At 66.9% G+C, this 16,692-nt stretch overlaps 4 protein-coding genes across 4 annotated transcripts in view; 2 read left to right on the top strand and 2 right to left on the bottom strand.

Moving 5' to 3' along the window:
* Nucleotides 1–44: 44 nt before the first annotated feature.
* Nucleotides 45–851, top strand: EXOSC6 (exosome component 6; the record flags this gene model as incomplete). The annotated part of the gene is made up of 1 exon (XM_082005541.1): nt 45–851. One exon carries the CDS (start codon nt 45–47, stop codon nt 849–851), a length of 807 nt encoding a protein of 268 aa, XP_081861667.1.
* Nucleotides 852–1,182: 331 nt separating this feature from the next.
* Nucleotides 1,183–8,330, bottom strand: LOC309409379 (RNA-binding Raly-like protein; the record flags this gene model as incomplete). Its single annotated transcript, XM_082005519.1, has 7 exons — nt 1,183–2,867; nt 3,264–3,430; nt 3,641–3,754; nt 4,067–4,215; nt 4,519–4,569; nt 6,242–6,320; nt 8,294–8,330. The coding sequence occupies 7 exons, from the start codon at nt 8,328–8,330 to the stop codon at nt 2,829–2,831; spliced, it is 636 nt and encodes a 211-aa protein (XP_081861645.1). The 3' UTR covers nt 1,183–2,828.
* A 1,108-nt stretch (nt 8,331–9,438) lies between these two features.
* On the bottom strand, nt 9,439–13,203 carry LOC309409713 (C-type lectin domain family 18 member A-like; the record flags this gene model as incomplete). The annotated part of the gene is given in 13 exon segments (XM_082005919.1): nt 9,439–9,666; nt 9,830–9,921; nt 10,021–10,117; nt 10,195–10,324; nt 10,452–10,558; nt 10,699–10,791; nt 10,881–10,988; nt 11,078–11,199; nt 11,735–11,826; nt 11,897–12,121; nt 12,499–12,518; nt 12,521–12,589; nt 13,104–13,203. Coding segments are annotated over 13 exon segments (1,293 nt in total). The 3' UTR covers nt 9,439–9,628.
* A 1,875-nt stretch (nt 13,204–15,078) lies between these two features.
* LOC309409459 (fibulin-7-like) overlaps nt 15,079–16,692 on the top strand; it is a gene marked incomplete at its 5' end in the record, with an annotated part of 2,641 nt that continues 1,027 nt past the window's right edge. Inside the window, 5 exons of the mRNA XM_082005619.1 lie at nt 15,079–15,147; nt 15,557–15,713; nt 15,871–16,041; nt 16,219–16,344; nt 16,512–16,645. Coding sequence (XP_081861745.1) covers nt 15,079–15,147; nt 15,557–15,713; nt 15,871–16,041; nt 16,219–16,344; nt 16,512–16,645 — 657 coding nt within the window. The remainder of the gene's footprint in view (nt 15,148–15,556; nt 15,714–15,870; nt 16,042–16,218; nt 16,345–16,511; nt 16,646–16,692) is intronic.

Raw genomic sequence — 16,692 nt, 5'->3', positions numbered from 1 at the left:
TCCTGCCTGCTCCTGCCTGCTGCTGCCTGTTTTCTGCGCCGAGCATGCCGCTGGATCACCGCCGCCTGCGCGGCCCGGAGGAGTCGCAGCCGCCGGCGCTGTGGGCAGCGGCCGGGGAGGAAGAGGATGAGGAGGAGGATGGGGCGGCGCGGGACCCCTGCGCCCTGCGGCCGCTCTTCTCCCGGGCCGGGCTGCTGAGCCAGGCGGAGGGCTCGGCCTACGTGGAGCTGGGCGGCGGCACCAAGGTGCTGTGCGCTGCCTGGGGCCCGCGGGAGGCGGCCGAGCCGGGAGCGGGCCGGCTGCTCTGCGAGTTCCGCCGGGCCCCCTTCGCCGGCCGCGGGGGGCGGTGGCGGCCGGGCTCGGCGGCGGAGCGAGAGGCGGAGCGGGAAGCGGCGGCGGCCCTGCGGGAGGCGCTGGAGCCGGCGGTGAGGCTGGCCCGCTACCCGCGGGCCCGCCTGGCCGTCAGCGCCCTGCTGCTACAAGATGGCGGCTCCGCGCTGGCCGCCGCCATCAGCGCCGCCGCCCTGGCCCTGGCCGATGCCGGCGTGGAGATGTACGACTTGGCGGTGGGCTGCGCTCTGTGCCGGGCCCCCGGGCCCGGCGCCGCTTGGCTGCTGCAGCCCGGGGAGCCCGAGGAGCGTCGCGCCGTCGCCCGGCTCACCGTGGCTCTGCTGCCTGCCCTCAACCAGGTGTCGGCCGTGCTGGGCGGCGGGCAGGGCAGCCCGCCCGACGCCTGGGCGCAGGCCTTGCGCCTCGGCCTCGACGGCTGCCACCGCCTTTACCCCGTGCTGCGGCAGAGCCTGCTGCGGGCCGCCCGCCGCCGCGATGCTGCCGTCGCCGCCACAGCCTGAGCGCCCGTTGTGCCTGGGTGTGCCCATCTGGGGAGGGGGTCGTCCCCCAAACTGCTGCCAGAGCCCCCCCGGAGCCTGCCTGAGCCGCACCTCACGCTGCCGGAGACCCCACGGAGCTGCCCGCACGGCTGGAGGCCTGAGAAACCTGCCCGAGGACACCATAGCCTGCATCCCTCCACCAGCGAGCCCCCAAAGCAGCCCCCACAGTGCCCGAGCACCCCGGAGCCTGCCTGAGGAGCCCCCGAGTCGCAGGAGACCCTTCCCGAGTGGTCCCGCAGGACGCAGGCAGCCTCACACGCTGCTGGAGCCCCCCCAAAGAATAGCCTCCATACTGCCTCCATACTGCCTCCAAGCTGCTGCCGGCACTGCGGGACCCCACACCCCATGCCAGGGTGGCCCCAGCACCAGGGCCGAGACCCTCGCACCGGGCATCCCACCACGACCATCCGTGCAGGCAGGGTCCAGGCAGCACTGGGCAGGAACGACGACATGGCACAGACTGAATCCCTCGGACCTCTTGCTTCAGGGTAGCAGAGTTGTGTTTGTTGGGGATTTTTTTTGTTGTTTTTTTGATAATAAATTGGGTTTTTCTGGTGAGTCTTCTGCCTGTATGGCTCTGCCACGGAGAGAGGTGGAAAGGTGCGCTCGTGGTGACCGGCTGCCAGGCATCGGGGTCACCCCCCTCTGCTCCCTGTGTCCTTGTTCGAGGGTTGCGGAGGGAGCCGGGTGCTGCCTTGGGGTCCGGTTATTTCTGGGGATGGAGCAGAGCCGGTCCCGTCTGCCCAGCCGCACCGCAGCGGGCTGGTGGGGAATACTCTGGGTAAAGGTGGCGATTAATGTTTCCATTGAGAAGCTCTGGGGTGAGTTGTGGGGAAGGTAGCCAGCATCCTCCTGAGGAACCGGCCCAGAAAGCCCCGAGAGCCTAGGGCTGTGTCAGGCAGTGTAAAAATGGGTATAAAAATGACACATACACTTAAGATGGTTAAAAACTGCATCGGAGTCGAATAACCAGAGAAAAGAAATACAAATTGTTTTTCTTTCCAACACAATGCACTCTTTTACCAGAGCAAATTAGAAATACAGAACAAGTTCCTACCAGCGAGAGGACGACCTAGAAATGAGGGACACCGAACCCAGATGCAACGCTGGGGAGAACAGGGAGGACCGCGATTTCCTCGGGTGCAGGAGCCCCAGCAAAGCTGCTCACGGGAGTGCTGCTGATGGCAAACGCGATCCCTGGCGGAGAACAGCCCACGCTAAACCAGTAAGGAAAACCCATTTGTGAGCTGGGAGCAGTTGGGTTTGCACTGCCCTGCTGCTGGCCCTGCAGCCAGCATCGGAGCTGGGCTCAGCACCACCCCTCCATCCCAAAATCCTGTGAAAGCTCCTCGGAGCTGTCTTGGGGTGGTCCCTCCTTCCTGTGGCATCGTGGTGGGATGCTGAACAGCTCCGAAAGCTTTCCTGGGCTGTACCCACGCCTGCTGAACCAATTCCTGAGGAGGGGTCTTGAAGCAAGGAGACAGCAGGTGGGCTTGCAGGGCAGGGCAGGTTGGGCTGCGACCTGTGCCGCAAGGGGCTGGGAGCGCCGGGGTGCTTTCTTTGCACCCCACAGCACCCTATGGGTGGGGGGATGCTGCCACACAAGGCAGACAGGATTTGGGATGTTCCTTTGGGATATGATCCTTTTTTTTTTTTTTTCCTCCACTCCTCCCCTGGCCACATCTGCTTATCCCTAGGTCTGAAAACAGGAGGAAAAAGAAAACAAGCGCACTCGAACACAAAGACTTCTCGCGCCGCGGCTGGCTGGCCTCTCGCAGGGGTGGGACGTAGGGCTGCCGGCGACGGCGGCAGGGGATGCCCGTGCCAAGAGCGGGCACCTCGCGGCGTGCGTGGCACTAGCTGGAAGCTTCAAAAGAAATACGAACACAAGACGGGAAGGGCTGGCCACGCAGGGAGGCCGCGGCATCCCCGTTCCGACTACTGGCTCCCCTCGGGGTCCGACATGTGGTTTTTCACCTGCAAAGGAGAAACGTGCAGCATGGCCGACCTCTGATGCGCCTGGGCAGCGGGATCAAACCCAGCGCCCTGCCCGGCACGGGGACCGCCGGGGTCCCACACCCTGCCAGGGGATGTGGCTGTGGGAGCAGCGGCTTTGATAAAGGGCATTCACATTCTGAGGGGGTTTTTTTTTGTAGCCTGTGCTGCTGGAGTAACGCACGCTGCAGGGTGCTGGGGGCTGTCCCGGGGGTGCAGGCGGTTGCGGCGCTGGCATGCAGCCGGGACGGTTCGGATGACCCTGATGGAGCATCGCCTCTGCTCCCGGCATCCCTCACCAGGACCCGGGCGGGCAGCAAGCAGGGATAAATTTTAGGAGAGCAGAGAGCCCGGTGCAGGATCTGGCTCTCCTCTTACCGTCTCCTCCGTGTCTGTGCTCTCCTCGGCACTGTCGATGTTGCGCAGGTCGCTGTGCCCGTCAGCTCCCGTCCCCTCCTTCCCCCGGGGCTCCCGTGACCCCTCTCCCGCTGGGGACGGTGACTCTGCCCCCGTCTCTGCCCTCTTCTTCTCGCTCTCCTTGGACCCTGCAAGGATGGAGGCAGCAGAAATTCGGGGTACCTGTGCAAGCATCAGCCCTGTCCTGGCAGGGAATTTGCCCAGCTGGCTCTGGATGCCCAGCTCCCTCCTGGGCATGCGGGGAGGGATCCCTCACACTCGGATCAGGATCCAGGTGAGCCCAGCACGGACACGCGGGTGTCAGAGGGTCTCAGAGGGTCTCCAGCCCGTCCCCTCACCAGTGAGACGCTCTCTCCGCTGGTCCATGCGGTCCAGGCTCTCCAGCAGACTGTCCACCTGCGCCTTGATCTGGCTCAGCTCCCCCTTGATGGAGTGCAGCTCTTCGGCCCGCACTGTGAGGAGAGGAGCCGTTAGGATCCCGCCCGGCTCTGCAGCCTGCCCAAAGCCACGGATACTCTGGAGCATCCTCCCCTCTGGAGTGTCCTCCCCTCCGGAGCGTCCTCCCCACTGGGCACCCTTGCGGAACAGGGACAGGTCCAGGGGACAGCCACCAGCCCAGCGCAGTCCAGGCTGTGTCTGCTGGAGCTGCGGACTCGTAGCAACAGGGTCAGCACCGGGCAGGACCTTCGGGCACCAGCACTGCTCTAACGCACCGAGACGCGAGGGCCAGAGCCTCCTCTTCCTCCCCGCCCCATTGCACTTACACTTTGTCCGTCCCGCCGTGGAGCTGGTGCTGCTCCTCGCCCCGGGCTGGGGGCTCAGGCTGCTTTTGCTTCCTGCTCCTACATGAGTTCGTCGGGCCTTGACCGGGATGCGGTTAATGAGCGGGGGGATCTTCTGGTACTCGTACACCCTGCGAGGGCACGAGAGCGTGGCAGCGTGAGCGCAACCTCGGAGGTGCAGCAGCAGCCCCTGCCAGCCAAGAGAACGTCTTTCGGGGTGAAGGACCCCCAATCTGGGCATTACCCAGCCCACACGCTGCCCCACGAACCCCATCCCCAGGACCACCAGCCTGGGGAAGCTGTGGCATACGTGCCCCTCAAAGGGGGAAACACCACCGAGCATCTCTCGGAGGTGGGGGGACGGATACCCAGGGGCACCCCACTTTCAGCAGAGGCAGGCTCAGCCCACCCTGCACCCAGGATGCTGCGCTCACCGGTACGGGAAGTTGTCCCTGTAGAGATCGTAGTCCAGCTCACAGTTACTGCTGCAGGAGGGGGAAGAGACGAGAACAAGTCACCCGCTCTGTGCGTCCATGGAGCAGGGCACCCACCCGGCGCTCATCCCCGGGGAGCGGGAGGCATCCCGGAGGGTACCAGGAAATCTGGAGGTGCCTGTGCCCTGGCAAGGGTTTGCCCCGGCCCCAAGCAAGGGTGTTGGGGGCGGTGGAGAGAGCCCCCGGGGCAGCATCAGCAGGTTCTGCTCTTGGGAAGCTGCATTTAGAGTGCCCTGATGTTAAATTTCATGGTCCCTGGCTCTGCGCACATGGCGCTGGCTCGCTCTGCTCCAAATTAAGAAGCGATCTGTCAACGGATTGCTTCCAATGCGGGCAGCCGACATGCCGGTAATAAATCATGCGCCGTGGACCAGGAGCAGGAGGGAAGAGGAGGAGGAGGAGGAGGAGGAGGAGGAGGAAAGACGCTGAAGCTCATTTTGCTGCTTCAGCTGTTGCGGAGTCGATGAGTGTAGGATTAAGCCTAACCCAAGGGGAGACAAAGCCGTGCTCAAAGCATCACTGGGAGCCGGGAGCCTTCCCCAGCCAGGCTGCCGGGAATGGGGGGCACAAGGACAAGGTCCCCCAGGGCTCCAGATTTTGCTGCAGACGAGCTTGTCACCACAGGACCAACGCTGGAGCTCAGGGAGAGCTGAAGGGCTGCTGGGGGTGGCTAATGGGCAACCTGGGCTGCCCTGCCTGGGGCTACCAAGCCTGAGCCAGGCTTGCCTGGCCCAGAAGGCAGCTCGGAGCCCGTCACAGGGCAAAGGCACCCCCAGCCCTGCTGCCACCCTGCCTTATTCAAGAATAATCCACACAGGGTGCAGCCCGCAAGCGCCAGCCCTCCTGGTAGGGAGGAGCTTGGCAGCCCCAGGGTGCCAGGACCCGCCGGCTCCTGTTCTTTGCCCCTGGGGATATTTTGGGAGCTTTTGGTCCAGTCTTGCTACCTCCCAAGTTTCCATCGCTGTGACGGCGAGTCCTTCGCATCCCCACCTCCCGCCTGTCACCCAGGGAGGACGGTCACAACCTGCTTCGGGGAAGAGGGGAACGGGCAGCCGGAGTCCCGACCCACGCATGGGGCGCAGGGAAAGTGCCAGGTCCAACGGCCGCCGCTGCCCGGAGCCGCTGCCGAGAGGGACGAGGATGTCACAGGCCACCTCCCACCATGGGAGCACCGGTGTGGCTCTGCAGGAGACCTGGTCCTGGGGTCTGGCACCCAGCTAGGGACATGGCAAGGGTTTTCCCGGCTCGGCTCTGTGCTCGGAGCATCCCCTGGGAAGAGCAAAAGCGGTGGCTGCCACGCTCCAGCGGCCCGAGGGGGCCGGCGGTCCCTGCCCTGCCAGCACTCGCATCCCTCTGGCACCATGGCAACGGGCAGAGCAATTAGTTCAATCAGGGCGTTCGCAAAAAAAGCTCTCTTAACGAGACAGACGGAGAGCGCCGAAACGACCGAGGGATGGGGACCTGCTCTTCTGCCACCGTCGGTGCCACCGCTGCCATCCCACGGACCCACACCCACCGCCGCGGGCAGGCAGCTGGAGTAGTTGGAGAACTATGGAGGTGGAACGGTGGAGAGCAGGGGGAGGAAGAGGAGGCAGGCGTGGGACAGTCCCCAACCCGAGCCGTCCCCGCCGGCGCAGCCCCCGCCCCACGCGCCGGCACTCACTGGTAGAGGCTGCTGCCGTGCTGCCGCTTCTGGCCCAGCCGGGCCCGGCTCGGCTTGGGTTCCCTGGCCATGTCCAAATCTGAGGGGAGAGAGAGGAAGGGAATGAGCACCGGGAAGAAAAGGGGATGCCAACACGCTACCCCACACGGATGCGTCTCCGGCACCGGCTTCCCAAGGACACCCCGGTCACACTCCTCTCCCAGCTGGAAGCAATCCCGCTCCAGAGCATCCACGGGGCAAGCCAGAGCCCGGCGGCTGGCTCTAGATTTATGTTTTCGGGGAAGGACAGGAGCAGCCCAGGGTTGTGCCGGGACACGGCGTGGCTCTGGCTGTCCCTGCAGCAGCCCCTTCCCACGGGTGCCCCGTCGCCAGGAGCCTGCGCCCCACTGAGGCCGGGCAGGCTCCAATTAAGGTGGCAGAAAGCACCTCTGACAGTGAGGGTATAATTAACCCCCCGAGACATTTCCCAGCACCGCGGTGAATCTGCCTTCACTACCGCTCCTGTCGGGTGGTTTGGACGTTTTTCGGAGAGCCCCGGGCCAGCAGCGTGCCAGCGAGCGCTGCCCATCACAGGCAGGGGACGAGGACGGGGGAAGAAGCCCCGCAAACAACCGCTTCATGCTCCCGAAGGCTGCCGAGACGCCCGCGGCACCAAGACACGGGGCAGAGACGTGCCACCGGGCATGCGGCTTGGCGACGCCATGCCAAACCTCCCCAGCGACGCTCTTCACCCCTTCTTTAGGATTTCACAGCCAACATCCATATAAAAGCCCCCTCGAATCTGTTTTCTCAGCTTACATTTGAGAGCCACCAATGCGAAGTTTTACTATTATCGCCACGTATTTAATTTTGTAATTTGGGGGGGCGTGTCCAGAACCTCTCTGGCCCCTGGGGTAGGAGCTGGTGGGTGAGATGTTGAGGTCTCCTTCTTGCACGCTCCCCCTTGGCCATGGTAAGCGTGACCAGCTGTCCCATGGGTGACATGGTGGATGCCACAGCGGTGGGGAACCCTGAGCCGAAGCTTCCCGAGTCCTCTGGGAATGCACCAAGTCATCGGAAGGTCTAGACCTCCCCGAGGAGCCTGGCTACGGGTCTCCTCCAGCCGGAGCAAGGTCCCTCCATCCCTGCAGAGGAGAGGGCTTCCGAGTGAGATCCGAGCTGAAGGAACCCGGCGCTTTTTGGCTTTCCAGGCTTTTCCTGACTTGTGCGAGGAAGTCTGCGGGCTGGCTCTGATCTCGGGGCGAGCCGGGGAAGGCACCCTACTCGCCCCGTGCGCGCCGGGTGACGCTGGCACCCATCTTCTGCGGGTGCAGCCAGCACCCTCGGGGGACGGCTGAGCTCAGGTCCGGAGCCCAGCGCTGACGTCCCTGTCTCCAGCCCATCATGCCTGCCCGGCACAGCCACCCGCTCCCCTCCCTGCCAGTGGGACGGAGACCTCAGCACCTCAGCCGGGGACCCCAGCCACGGGCAGGGGATCCGAGCCAGCAGGGCTCCAGCAGCACGGGGCCATCGGCCCTGCACCGGGGCTCCCTTCCCTGCAATGGTGTGGGGGCTTCCCAGTACCAGGAGGACATCCCTGTCCCAGGGGTAATGGTGTGGGGGCTTCCCAGTACCGGGAGGACATCCTTGTCCCGGGGGTGTAACGGCGTGGGGGGCTTCCCAGTACCAGGAGGACATCCCCATCCCGGGGGTGTAATGGTGTCTGGGGCTTCCCAGTACCAGGAGGACATCCCTGTCCCAGGGGTAATGGCGTGGGGGCTTCCCAGTACCGGGGGTAATGGTGTGGGGGCTTCCCAGTACCGGGAGGACATCCCTGTCCCGGGGATGTAATGGTGTGAGGGGCTTCCCAGTACCGAGAGGACATCCCAGCCCTGGGGGGGGACTGGTACCGGGGTGGGGGGCATCCCGGCAGCGGGAGGAGCTTACGGGGGGCTGCGGGGGGGCAGCTCTGCCCCGGGCCGGCACCCCGGCGCCGGAACATCCCCCGGTGGGGGTGGGGGCGGGGGGGAAGAGGGCCGGTGCGGGGGTGGGGTGGGGGTGGGGGGTACTCACATCTCCAGCCCGCGTCCCCGCTGCCGAAGAGCGTCATCCCCCCGCCGCCCCGCCGCCCCGGCCCCGCAGCCCCCAGCGCGCCGCCACCGGGCGCTACCACCGCCGGCCGGGGGGGGGGGGACACACAGAGCACGGCGGGCCGCACCACCGCGGCACGGCGCGGGGGGGGACGGACCACGCCCCGCCACGCCCGCGGACTGGGCTTGATTGCAGCATTGCTGCCTGTCCCTGCCTGCACGCCCCGCTGCCCGCAGCGCTGGGCTCCCTTTCCCCGGGATGCAGCTGGATGGACGTGGCAGCTGTGCCGGACTGTCCTCATCCTCCATCCCCACCCCCATCCTCATCCCCATCCTCACCCCATCTTCATCCCCATCTCCAGCCTCATCCTCCATCCCCATCGCCATCCTCCATCCCCATCCTCCATCCCCATCTCCATCCTCATCCCCATCCTCTACCCTCATCTCCATCCTCCATCCTCATCCCCATCCTCCATCCTCCATCCCCATTCCCATCCTCATCCTCCATCCCCATCATCCCTGAGCTCCTTCCTCCATCTCCTGCCTCCGGTCCCCTCCAGCCGACGGCTCGCCCGCACCCTGCGTTTGCCCAGCTCGCCCCAGAGCCACCCGCCCGGCCATGCCAGTGGCGACGCAGCTCCTGCCTCCTCCAGAACCGCCCTGCGGCACTGGAGACATGACCTTGGCCAGGAGCCGGGCTGGTCCCGGCTGTTCCGACCCCAGCGCTCACTCCAGCGATGGAGCTGGGGGTGCCGCACAGCGCAGGCAGGACACAGGCCATGGCGGGCCATGTCTGAGGGGGCTGGGGGAGGCAGAGGAGACCAACGGCTCTTCCCAAGGAAAAGAGGGTCTTTATTAACCTGTGCCGCCAGGCTGGGGGTTCCCACCCAGGTCAGGATGACGGCTTGGAGCCAAGCCCAGCCCTCACCTTGAGCCGTGCCGAGGTCCGCACCCCTCAAAAGCCCCCCTTGGCCCCTTGTGGCAGCGGAACTGCGGTCCAGACACAGCCCGGCTGCCAATTTAGGAGGAGGATTCTGCTGGACCTGGCTGCTGCGGGGGTATCTCCCTGCAACGGGGGCTGTTGCAGCATGATGGCAAGCGAGGAAGATGAGGGGCAGAAGACGATGCTGTTTCGCAGGTGCTGACCTTCTCGCCAGCTCCCACCACCATGGGTCCCCTCAGTCCCCCGTCCCCTGCACGGGGCAGCCATGGGAGGCTCCTCCTGAGCCACGGTCCAGGCTCGGCACGGTGCCGGGGTCCTCCTGAGCCACGGGCTCGGCACAGCAGCCAGCGCTGGCCGGTGCCCAGGGCTGCCGGCTCAGGGGTCCTGCTGCCACAGGGAGATGTGCTCTTGGGCTGAGACGGGATGCGGAGAGTCAGTGTCCCCCACGCCAGGGAGGACCCAAAGGGTCTGGGCAGGGCTGGCAGCGGGGCACAGACCTGGCAGAGCCAGGAGCTGGCACCCCCGGGGCTCGGCACCGCCGAGAAGGTGCAGGAAGGCTCCCGGCCACTCACTCACCAAACTGACAGATGTACCGGTTTCGGGTCTTGCAGCGCTGGTCGTTCCAGTTGAAGGCAGATGACACTTGCATCTCCACGCAGTTCCCGAACCTGTGCCCCGGCGGGAGGGTGGTGAAGCCAGCCAGCGCAGCCGCGCAGCGGTGCACCGCGCAGAGGTCGGGGTGTCCTCTGGATCCAGTGGGCACTTACCCTTGGTTGTCCGGCTGCCCGAAAGCAAAGCTGGTGAAGGAGGACGGCTCGCCCGTGTCCCAGCGGAAGGAAGACTTGGACGTCTTGTAGGTGAGACCTGGGGGAGTGGGATGCGGGGTGGCACGTCCGCCCACACTCCAGGCACCCCATGCCCTGCCCACCATCATCACTCACCGATCCAGAAGTTCCCGGTTTCGAAATCGGTGTCTGTCACCCTGTTACCGGTCTCCAAGCGGCTGAGGTAGAAAGCCAGGATGTCCTGGACCTTCTGGGTTCTGATCTGGGCCAGCATCGCCCCTTTCTCCTGCGGGAAAAGGAGTGAGTCAGCCCCAAACCCAGACCCACGCCAGGCAGAGGTGCATGGGAGGGCTGTGGGGACAGGCGGCATTTTCCAGCTGCAAAGGGATGCCCGGAGCACCCCCGGGGCTCACCTGGCACTTTATTTTGGCTCCGTAGTAGGTGTCGGCCTCAGGGGACACCATGAAGCAGTCACCGTCTATCCTCACGTCGCAGGCATGGAAAGGGAACCGAATCTTCACTGGGGGCACAGGTGGGCGCAGGTGGGTCCCTGTGCCGGCAGAGCCGGGCCCACCGGCGGACCCTTAGCCCCGCTCCGGGGATCCCTGCCTGCAGATCCCTGCCACCGCCCCGACGCGGCGCGGGTGGGCGCAGACTCACTGCCGCACTCGGCACCGCCGTAGCCCACGTCGCAGAGGCAGGAGCACTCCTCCTTCCTGAACTTCCCGTGGAGGCATTGCCCGCTGCACCTGACTGCGGGCAAGGCACTGCGTTAGCTGGCGGGGGGCCCGTGCGTCTCTAGAGGTGAGGGGAGGCGGGGGTTGCGCGGGTGCCCCTCTCACCTTGGCAGTACCTGCCCGTGTAGCCGGGGGGACAGGCGCACTGGCAGCTGCTCATGTCGAGGTGCCCGCTGTTCCTGCAGCTCATGCGACAGGGGTTCCTGGGCACCTCTGGGCGCAGCAGAGAGGCGGCGTGGGCGCCAAGGGCTGCGGCACGGCCGGGGCGCGACGCCGGGGCCGGGGAGAGCGCGGGGACTCACCGCAGAGCCCGCCGCCGTGGTCCCAGGACTTGAAGCAGCCGGAGAGGCCGGCGGTGCAGAGGGAGCACCAGGGCCCCTGCTTGTAGGGCAGGACGGGGGTCCCCGCCACCTCCCAGTTGCCCCTGTCGCCGCAGGCAGCTGCAGGCAGCTGCCCTGCCTTGGCCCAGCTCCCTGCCCCGCCCACACAGCCAAGCCACACCCCTTTCTGGGGCAAGACCCCGCCCACATTCTCCCAGCCCAGCCCACACTGCCCAGCCCCACCCACTTCCACAGCACAGCCCCGCCCACGCTGCACAGTCACGCCCGCTTCCAGAACGTAGTCCCGCCCACAGTGCCCAGCCCCACCCGCTGGCAGCGCAAGGCCACGCCCATAATCCCAGCCCCCGCCCCGCCAGGGCAAGGCCTCGCCCCCACCCCCTCACCACGCAGCCCCATAGGCCAGCCCGCCCCCCCCTCCGCACCCCTGTGGAGACCCCGCCCACATCGTGGGGTGGGGCTTCTGCCAGCTCCGCCCCCCCCGCCCCAGGGCCATCACATGCCGGTCCCCATTGACACCCCACCCACACTTCGCAGCCCCGCCCACTCATGCCACGTCCCCGCCCCCGCGCCCAGGCCCCGCCCCTTCCCGCTCAGGCCCCGCCCCCGGCAGCCCCTTACCCCGGGGAGTAGGCGCAGGCGAAGGCCTCGCTGTGGCCGCCGGGGCAGAGGTGCCGGCCGCAGCCCAGCCGCCCCGCCGTGGCCCACACCAGCTGCGAGAGAGCGTGTGTCACCCCCGTCCCTGGCCCTGCGGGCCCCCGCCTCCGCGCCCCCCGCACCCACCTGGGTGTAATGGCGGCAGGTGGCGTTGCCGGCGCAGCGCCCCGTCCCGTAGTCGTAGCGTCGGCCCTCGGCGAACCAGCGCTCCAGCACGGCTCTGAAGCCCCCGGCACCCGCCGGCAGCAGGGCCTCGCTCCAGCCCAGCTGCGGGGCCGGCGGCGGAGCGGGACCCCGCAGGCAGCTGGCCGCCCGTGCCCCCGCCAGCCGCCCCAGCTCCTCGCTCCACTCCTGCGGGGACGCGGCCGGCGCCCATGAGCCACCGAGGGTGGGACGTCCCCGACGGAGGGGGTGCTGGGGACAGCGGGGACCCACCCAGGGAGCGTTTGGGGACCGCCGAGGGGGTCGGTGCGGGGGATGACTGGGGGACGTCAGAGGGTCGACATGGGGGACGCTGCGAGGGACCCCAGGGGACCAGTGCTGCCCTTGGTGTGGGAGGGGTGGGATGGTTGAGGGCACTGTGGGTTGTGGCCGTGCCCTTGGCGCGTGCTGGGTCCGGGCATCCTTCCCCAGGGGTGCCACGCTTCGTTAGCTTGTTAACGAACTACTGTGTAACACCCACAGTACCCCCTTCCCCGGGGACCAGCGCGGGGCGGGGGGGGGCTCACCAGCTTCTGCATGTTGGCGGCGGGGGCTGCACTTTGCTCCTCAGCTTGTTGTGCAGCGAGAGCACCAGGAAGGTCTCCTTCACGCTGAGAGCTGGGGAGGGGGACAGCAGGGGACAAGGGGGCCGTGGGGTGCAAGCGCCTTCCCCGTATCCCCGGCTGCGGCCAACGGCCGCTCCCACGGCCCCCCAAAGGGTCCGGCCGCAGCCGGGGATACGAGGAAGGCACCCGGGTCTCCATGGAGACTCGAGGGGAGAGAAGAAAGCTCTTTTGGGCTGGGAGCACAAAAGGGGCAGGGGCCGCGGGGGTCCAGCCCCGCTGAGCCCCCGTCTCGCCTGGGTGGGCTGAGACTGCCAGGAATGTCCACACCCCCACCACTGTCCTGCCAGCACCTAGACCCCACCAGGCTTTAGCCTCCCCCCCATCCCTGTCCCATTCCATCCCCGGCCCCCATCACCCCACTGAGACCCCTGTCGTCAACCCTCTGGGTGCCCATCACCCACCCAGCCCCCTGCCCGCCTGGCCTGGCCCCAAGGGACAGTGCTCAGAGTGCACCCACCCCCCTCAAACCAGCTGCCCCCCCCCCGCCCCGACCCTCTCCCGATTACCTCCCAGAGCCGGCACGGACAACTTCTCCAGAGCATCCGAGCCCGTCTCACCCACCCTCCACGCCAGGAGGTTTCCAACCAGCAGCACTAAGAGCTTCATGCAGGTGCTGAGAGTTGGGGGCAGACCAGACCCCCACGGCTCCGGAGAGAAGATTCGGGAGAGATAAAAGCCGCCCCGCCGCAATCCTGGCGTCGGGGCGAGCTCGGCCGCGCGCTCCCGCGCGCTCCGGCGTGCTTGTGCGTGCGTCTAGTTGCAGGATTTGATCCTATTCAGGACTCCAGACAGGCACCGCTGGTCAGCTCGAACAAAAGCTTGACGGGTGAGTAATAGCTCTGTCAAAACAGTTGCTCGCTGGCGCGAACGCGGCAGACAACTCCCGGGGGGTCGTGGGCTGCAGCCCCGCGGCGGGGATCAGCCTCACCGTGCTCTACCCCAGCCCCGCTGCCGAGCCGGGATCAGGAGAAGGGGGTCCCAAACTTTGGGGCAGCGGGGTGATTGGATGCCAAGCCCACTGCCAGCCTTCCTCCTGCCCCCATGAATTAAGCATGCCGGGGAGGTAACGCACACCGCCGCGGGCACGAAGCCAAATACCCGCGGCGGCGAGCTGGGCAGCGTGGTTACGGGGTGGGAGGATGCGAGGGCTGGGGGGCCGGTGGCTGGAGGGGTGCTGGGCTCAAGGGGGGTACGTCTCAGCAGGTGCTCGGGGTTGGGCGGGGGTCCTGGAGCCTGGAGGGGCTCAGTAGCACCCCAATGTCTTTGCCCCAGAGCAGGGCTCCCAGCACCCATGCTGGGGGGGGTCTGGGGGTGCCTCCCCTGGCACAGGGCAGATGTGTGGGTTTCAGACAGCCCTGCTCGGGGGGACTGGGGGACAGGCACATGCTGCTGTGCCCCTTCCTCCGGGCTGTCACGGGAGGGACCGGGAGCATCCCACCCGCCAGCTATGGGGGCTGAGCTGGATGTCAGCAGAAATCCAGCTCTGAACGCCTTCAGTTCCCTCGCCCTGAGCCTAAGCCTAACCCTGGCCCGAACCCTGGCCTTAATGCTAATGCCAGCCCCAACCCTCATCCAAGCCCTCCTGTTCACATACACCTGAACCCTTGGCACCAGTCTTAACACTAACCTTAACCCTAACCTTAACAGGAGACTTGACCTTAGCACTAACCATGGGCCTAATGCTAACTCCAACCCTAACCCCCACCCTAACCCCAACCCTAACCCCCACCCTAACCCTAATGCTGACTCTAATGCTAACCTCAACCCTAGCCCCAACCCTATCTGCAACGCTAACCCCAACCTTAACCCCAACCCTAACCTCACCCCTAAACCTAATGCTGACCCTAACATTAACCCTGACCCCAACGTTAATGCCGACCGTAAAGCCAACCTGCACCCCAACTCCAGGCTGCAGCAGAGCCCTGGGGTCCCCCTCTGAGCTCCAGCCGTGGCTGAGCTCAGCCCAGCAAAGCCATGCTGAGGATGGCGAGCCCGCGGCGCTGCCGTGCTGCTCTCCTCAGCAGCCCCAGCCCCACCGGGGAGGCAGGCCCCGTGGCCAACCCCAAAGCCGTCCCTTCTCCCGGGAGACTTTCCCACGCTTAGCAAATGCCCGGATTAGCCTCATCCTGCATCCCCGCATGCCGGGGAGCCCGGAGCCGTGGCTGGCCGCGGGGGAGCCCAGCACTGCTGGTACTGCGGGAAGTGCCGTGACAGCCACTGCCTGGCCCCGGCATCTTGCTGGCCCTGTGACATGAAAGACCCCAAAGCCTCTGATGTGCGGCGAGGGAAGGGAGAGGCTGGTGCCGGTGCCAAAAGGGAAACTTTCCTACGGCTCAGCCTCGGCCAGGGGAAAAACCAACAAACACACGGGCGCGCAGGGCGGATAAATCCTGGCGAGCGCAGCTGCGAGCGAGCGGCGCAGAACCCGACCGCCGGCGTCTCGTCCTCGCAGCCTGCGTGGCCAGAGCCAGCCCCGGCACGATGCTCCTCGTCCCGCTGCCAGCCTGGCTGGCCCTGGGCATCCTGCAGCTGCCCCTCGGCAGTGCCCAGGTAAGGACCCTCGTGTCCCCCCTCTCCAGCCCCCTTGCAGCCCCCGCACTGGGAGCTTCTCAGCACCCACCTCTGCCCCATCACCGCCCCGGGGTGGGGGGTATGGCACAGCCACGGTGCCCGCGGGGCTGCCTAGGACCGGGGGGACGGTCGTGGGGCTTTTCCCCCGCAGCGGTGAGGTGATGCTAAACCTGCCCGGGGCATCCGAGCTGCTCCTCGGCATCCGAGTGGGACGGGACGGAGGGGCTGCGGCTGGGGCAGACGCCGCACTGGGACGGGGAGGAAGGGGCTCTGCCCAGGGCAGGGCATCCAAACCGACCCCAAAAACACTGCCTGCTTGGGAGGATCCCCCTGGGCCGCGCGGGGGGGAGCCCGGCGGGTGACGGGGACATCCCTTGCGTCCCCCCAGGAGTGCCCGAGCCAGCAGCAGGCGCTCGGGGCGGTGCGGCAGATGCAGAAGCTGCTGGCGGCGCAGGAGGCTGCCCACCTGCGGGACACGCGCCGTCTCCGGCAGCAGCTCTCCAGCCTCCAGAGCCGCCTCCAGAGACAGGCCACCAAACACAACGGTAACCCCGGCCGGGTCTCCGCCGCGGGGGTGACATCGCCGACCGGGCCAGCTCGGACCCCCCGGCGAGCAGCAAGGGACCCCCCAGCTCCTCACCGGGGCTGCTGTCGGCTCGAGCCTGGCGATGTCCGTCCTCATCCATGTCTGTCTGTCCGCAGAGACCTGTCCGCAGCCGGTGGTGCCCCTGAATGGACGGATGCTGGGCCGGAGCGTGCGGGTGGGCCACGACGTTCACTTTGTCTGCGACGCCGGTTTCCGGCTGGTGGGCTCGGAGACGCGCGCCTGCCGGCACGACCGCACGTGGAGCGGCACCCAGCCCTTCTGCAGAAGTGAAGTGGAGCCGGGTTGGGGTGCACGGGCTCAAGGCGTGGGGTCCCATCATTCTGCTAGCCCCCGGCCGCAGAGAGAGCAGCCCAGAGGCTGCAGCAATGGGCACCGAGGCTGGGCAGCAGGATGGGACGAGGATGCGCTTCTCTGGCGGGTGTTCATGAGCTCCTTTTCCCTAGGTATTGACGACTGCTCCAGCAACCCATGTGCCAACAGTGGGACCTGCGTGGACGGCAACCAGAGCTACACGTGCCTCTGCCCCCGGGGCTGGTCAGGCCCCAGCTGCCAGAGCCCCGTCTATGCCCGTAGGTGCCCGGGTTTGGGCTGCGGGGGACAGGGATGCTCCTGGGGACAGCACCCGGCCACGTTGCACCCGACTCCCCTTCCCCTGGCATCCCCTCGGGGGATCTCAGCCCCCACCCATCCCCCTGTGCCCACCGCCCCGGCAGTGACACCCGCTCCCCTCCCGCAGACTGGGCGACGCTGAGCAACGCCTCCTTCGGCCGCCAGCCCCGCTGTGCCGAGGGCCGCCCGGGCTCCCAGCGCTGCAGCTGCGACGCCGGCTTCCAGATGCGAGCCGGCGGCGTGTGCCACGGTAAAAGGAGGGTGAGGATGGTGGGGAAACTGAGGCTCGGCATCGATGGGAGCGCAAG

The sequence above is a fragment of the Phaethon aethereus genome (assembly GCF_964289735.1).
Source record: "Phaethon aethereus genome assembly, chromosome: 13".
NCBI classification, from domain to species: domain Eukaryota; kingdom Metazoa; phylum Chordata; class Aves; order Phaethontiformes; family Phaethontidae; genus Phaethon; species Phaethon aethereus.
The sequence above is the reverse complement of the archived record's forward strand: the minus strand, read 5'-3'. Positions and strand labels throughout refer to the sequence as shown.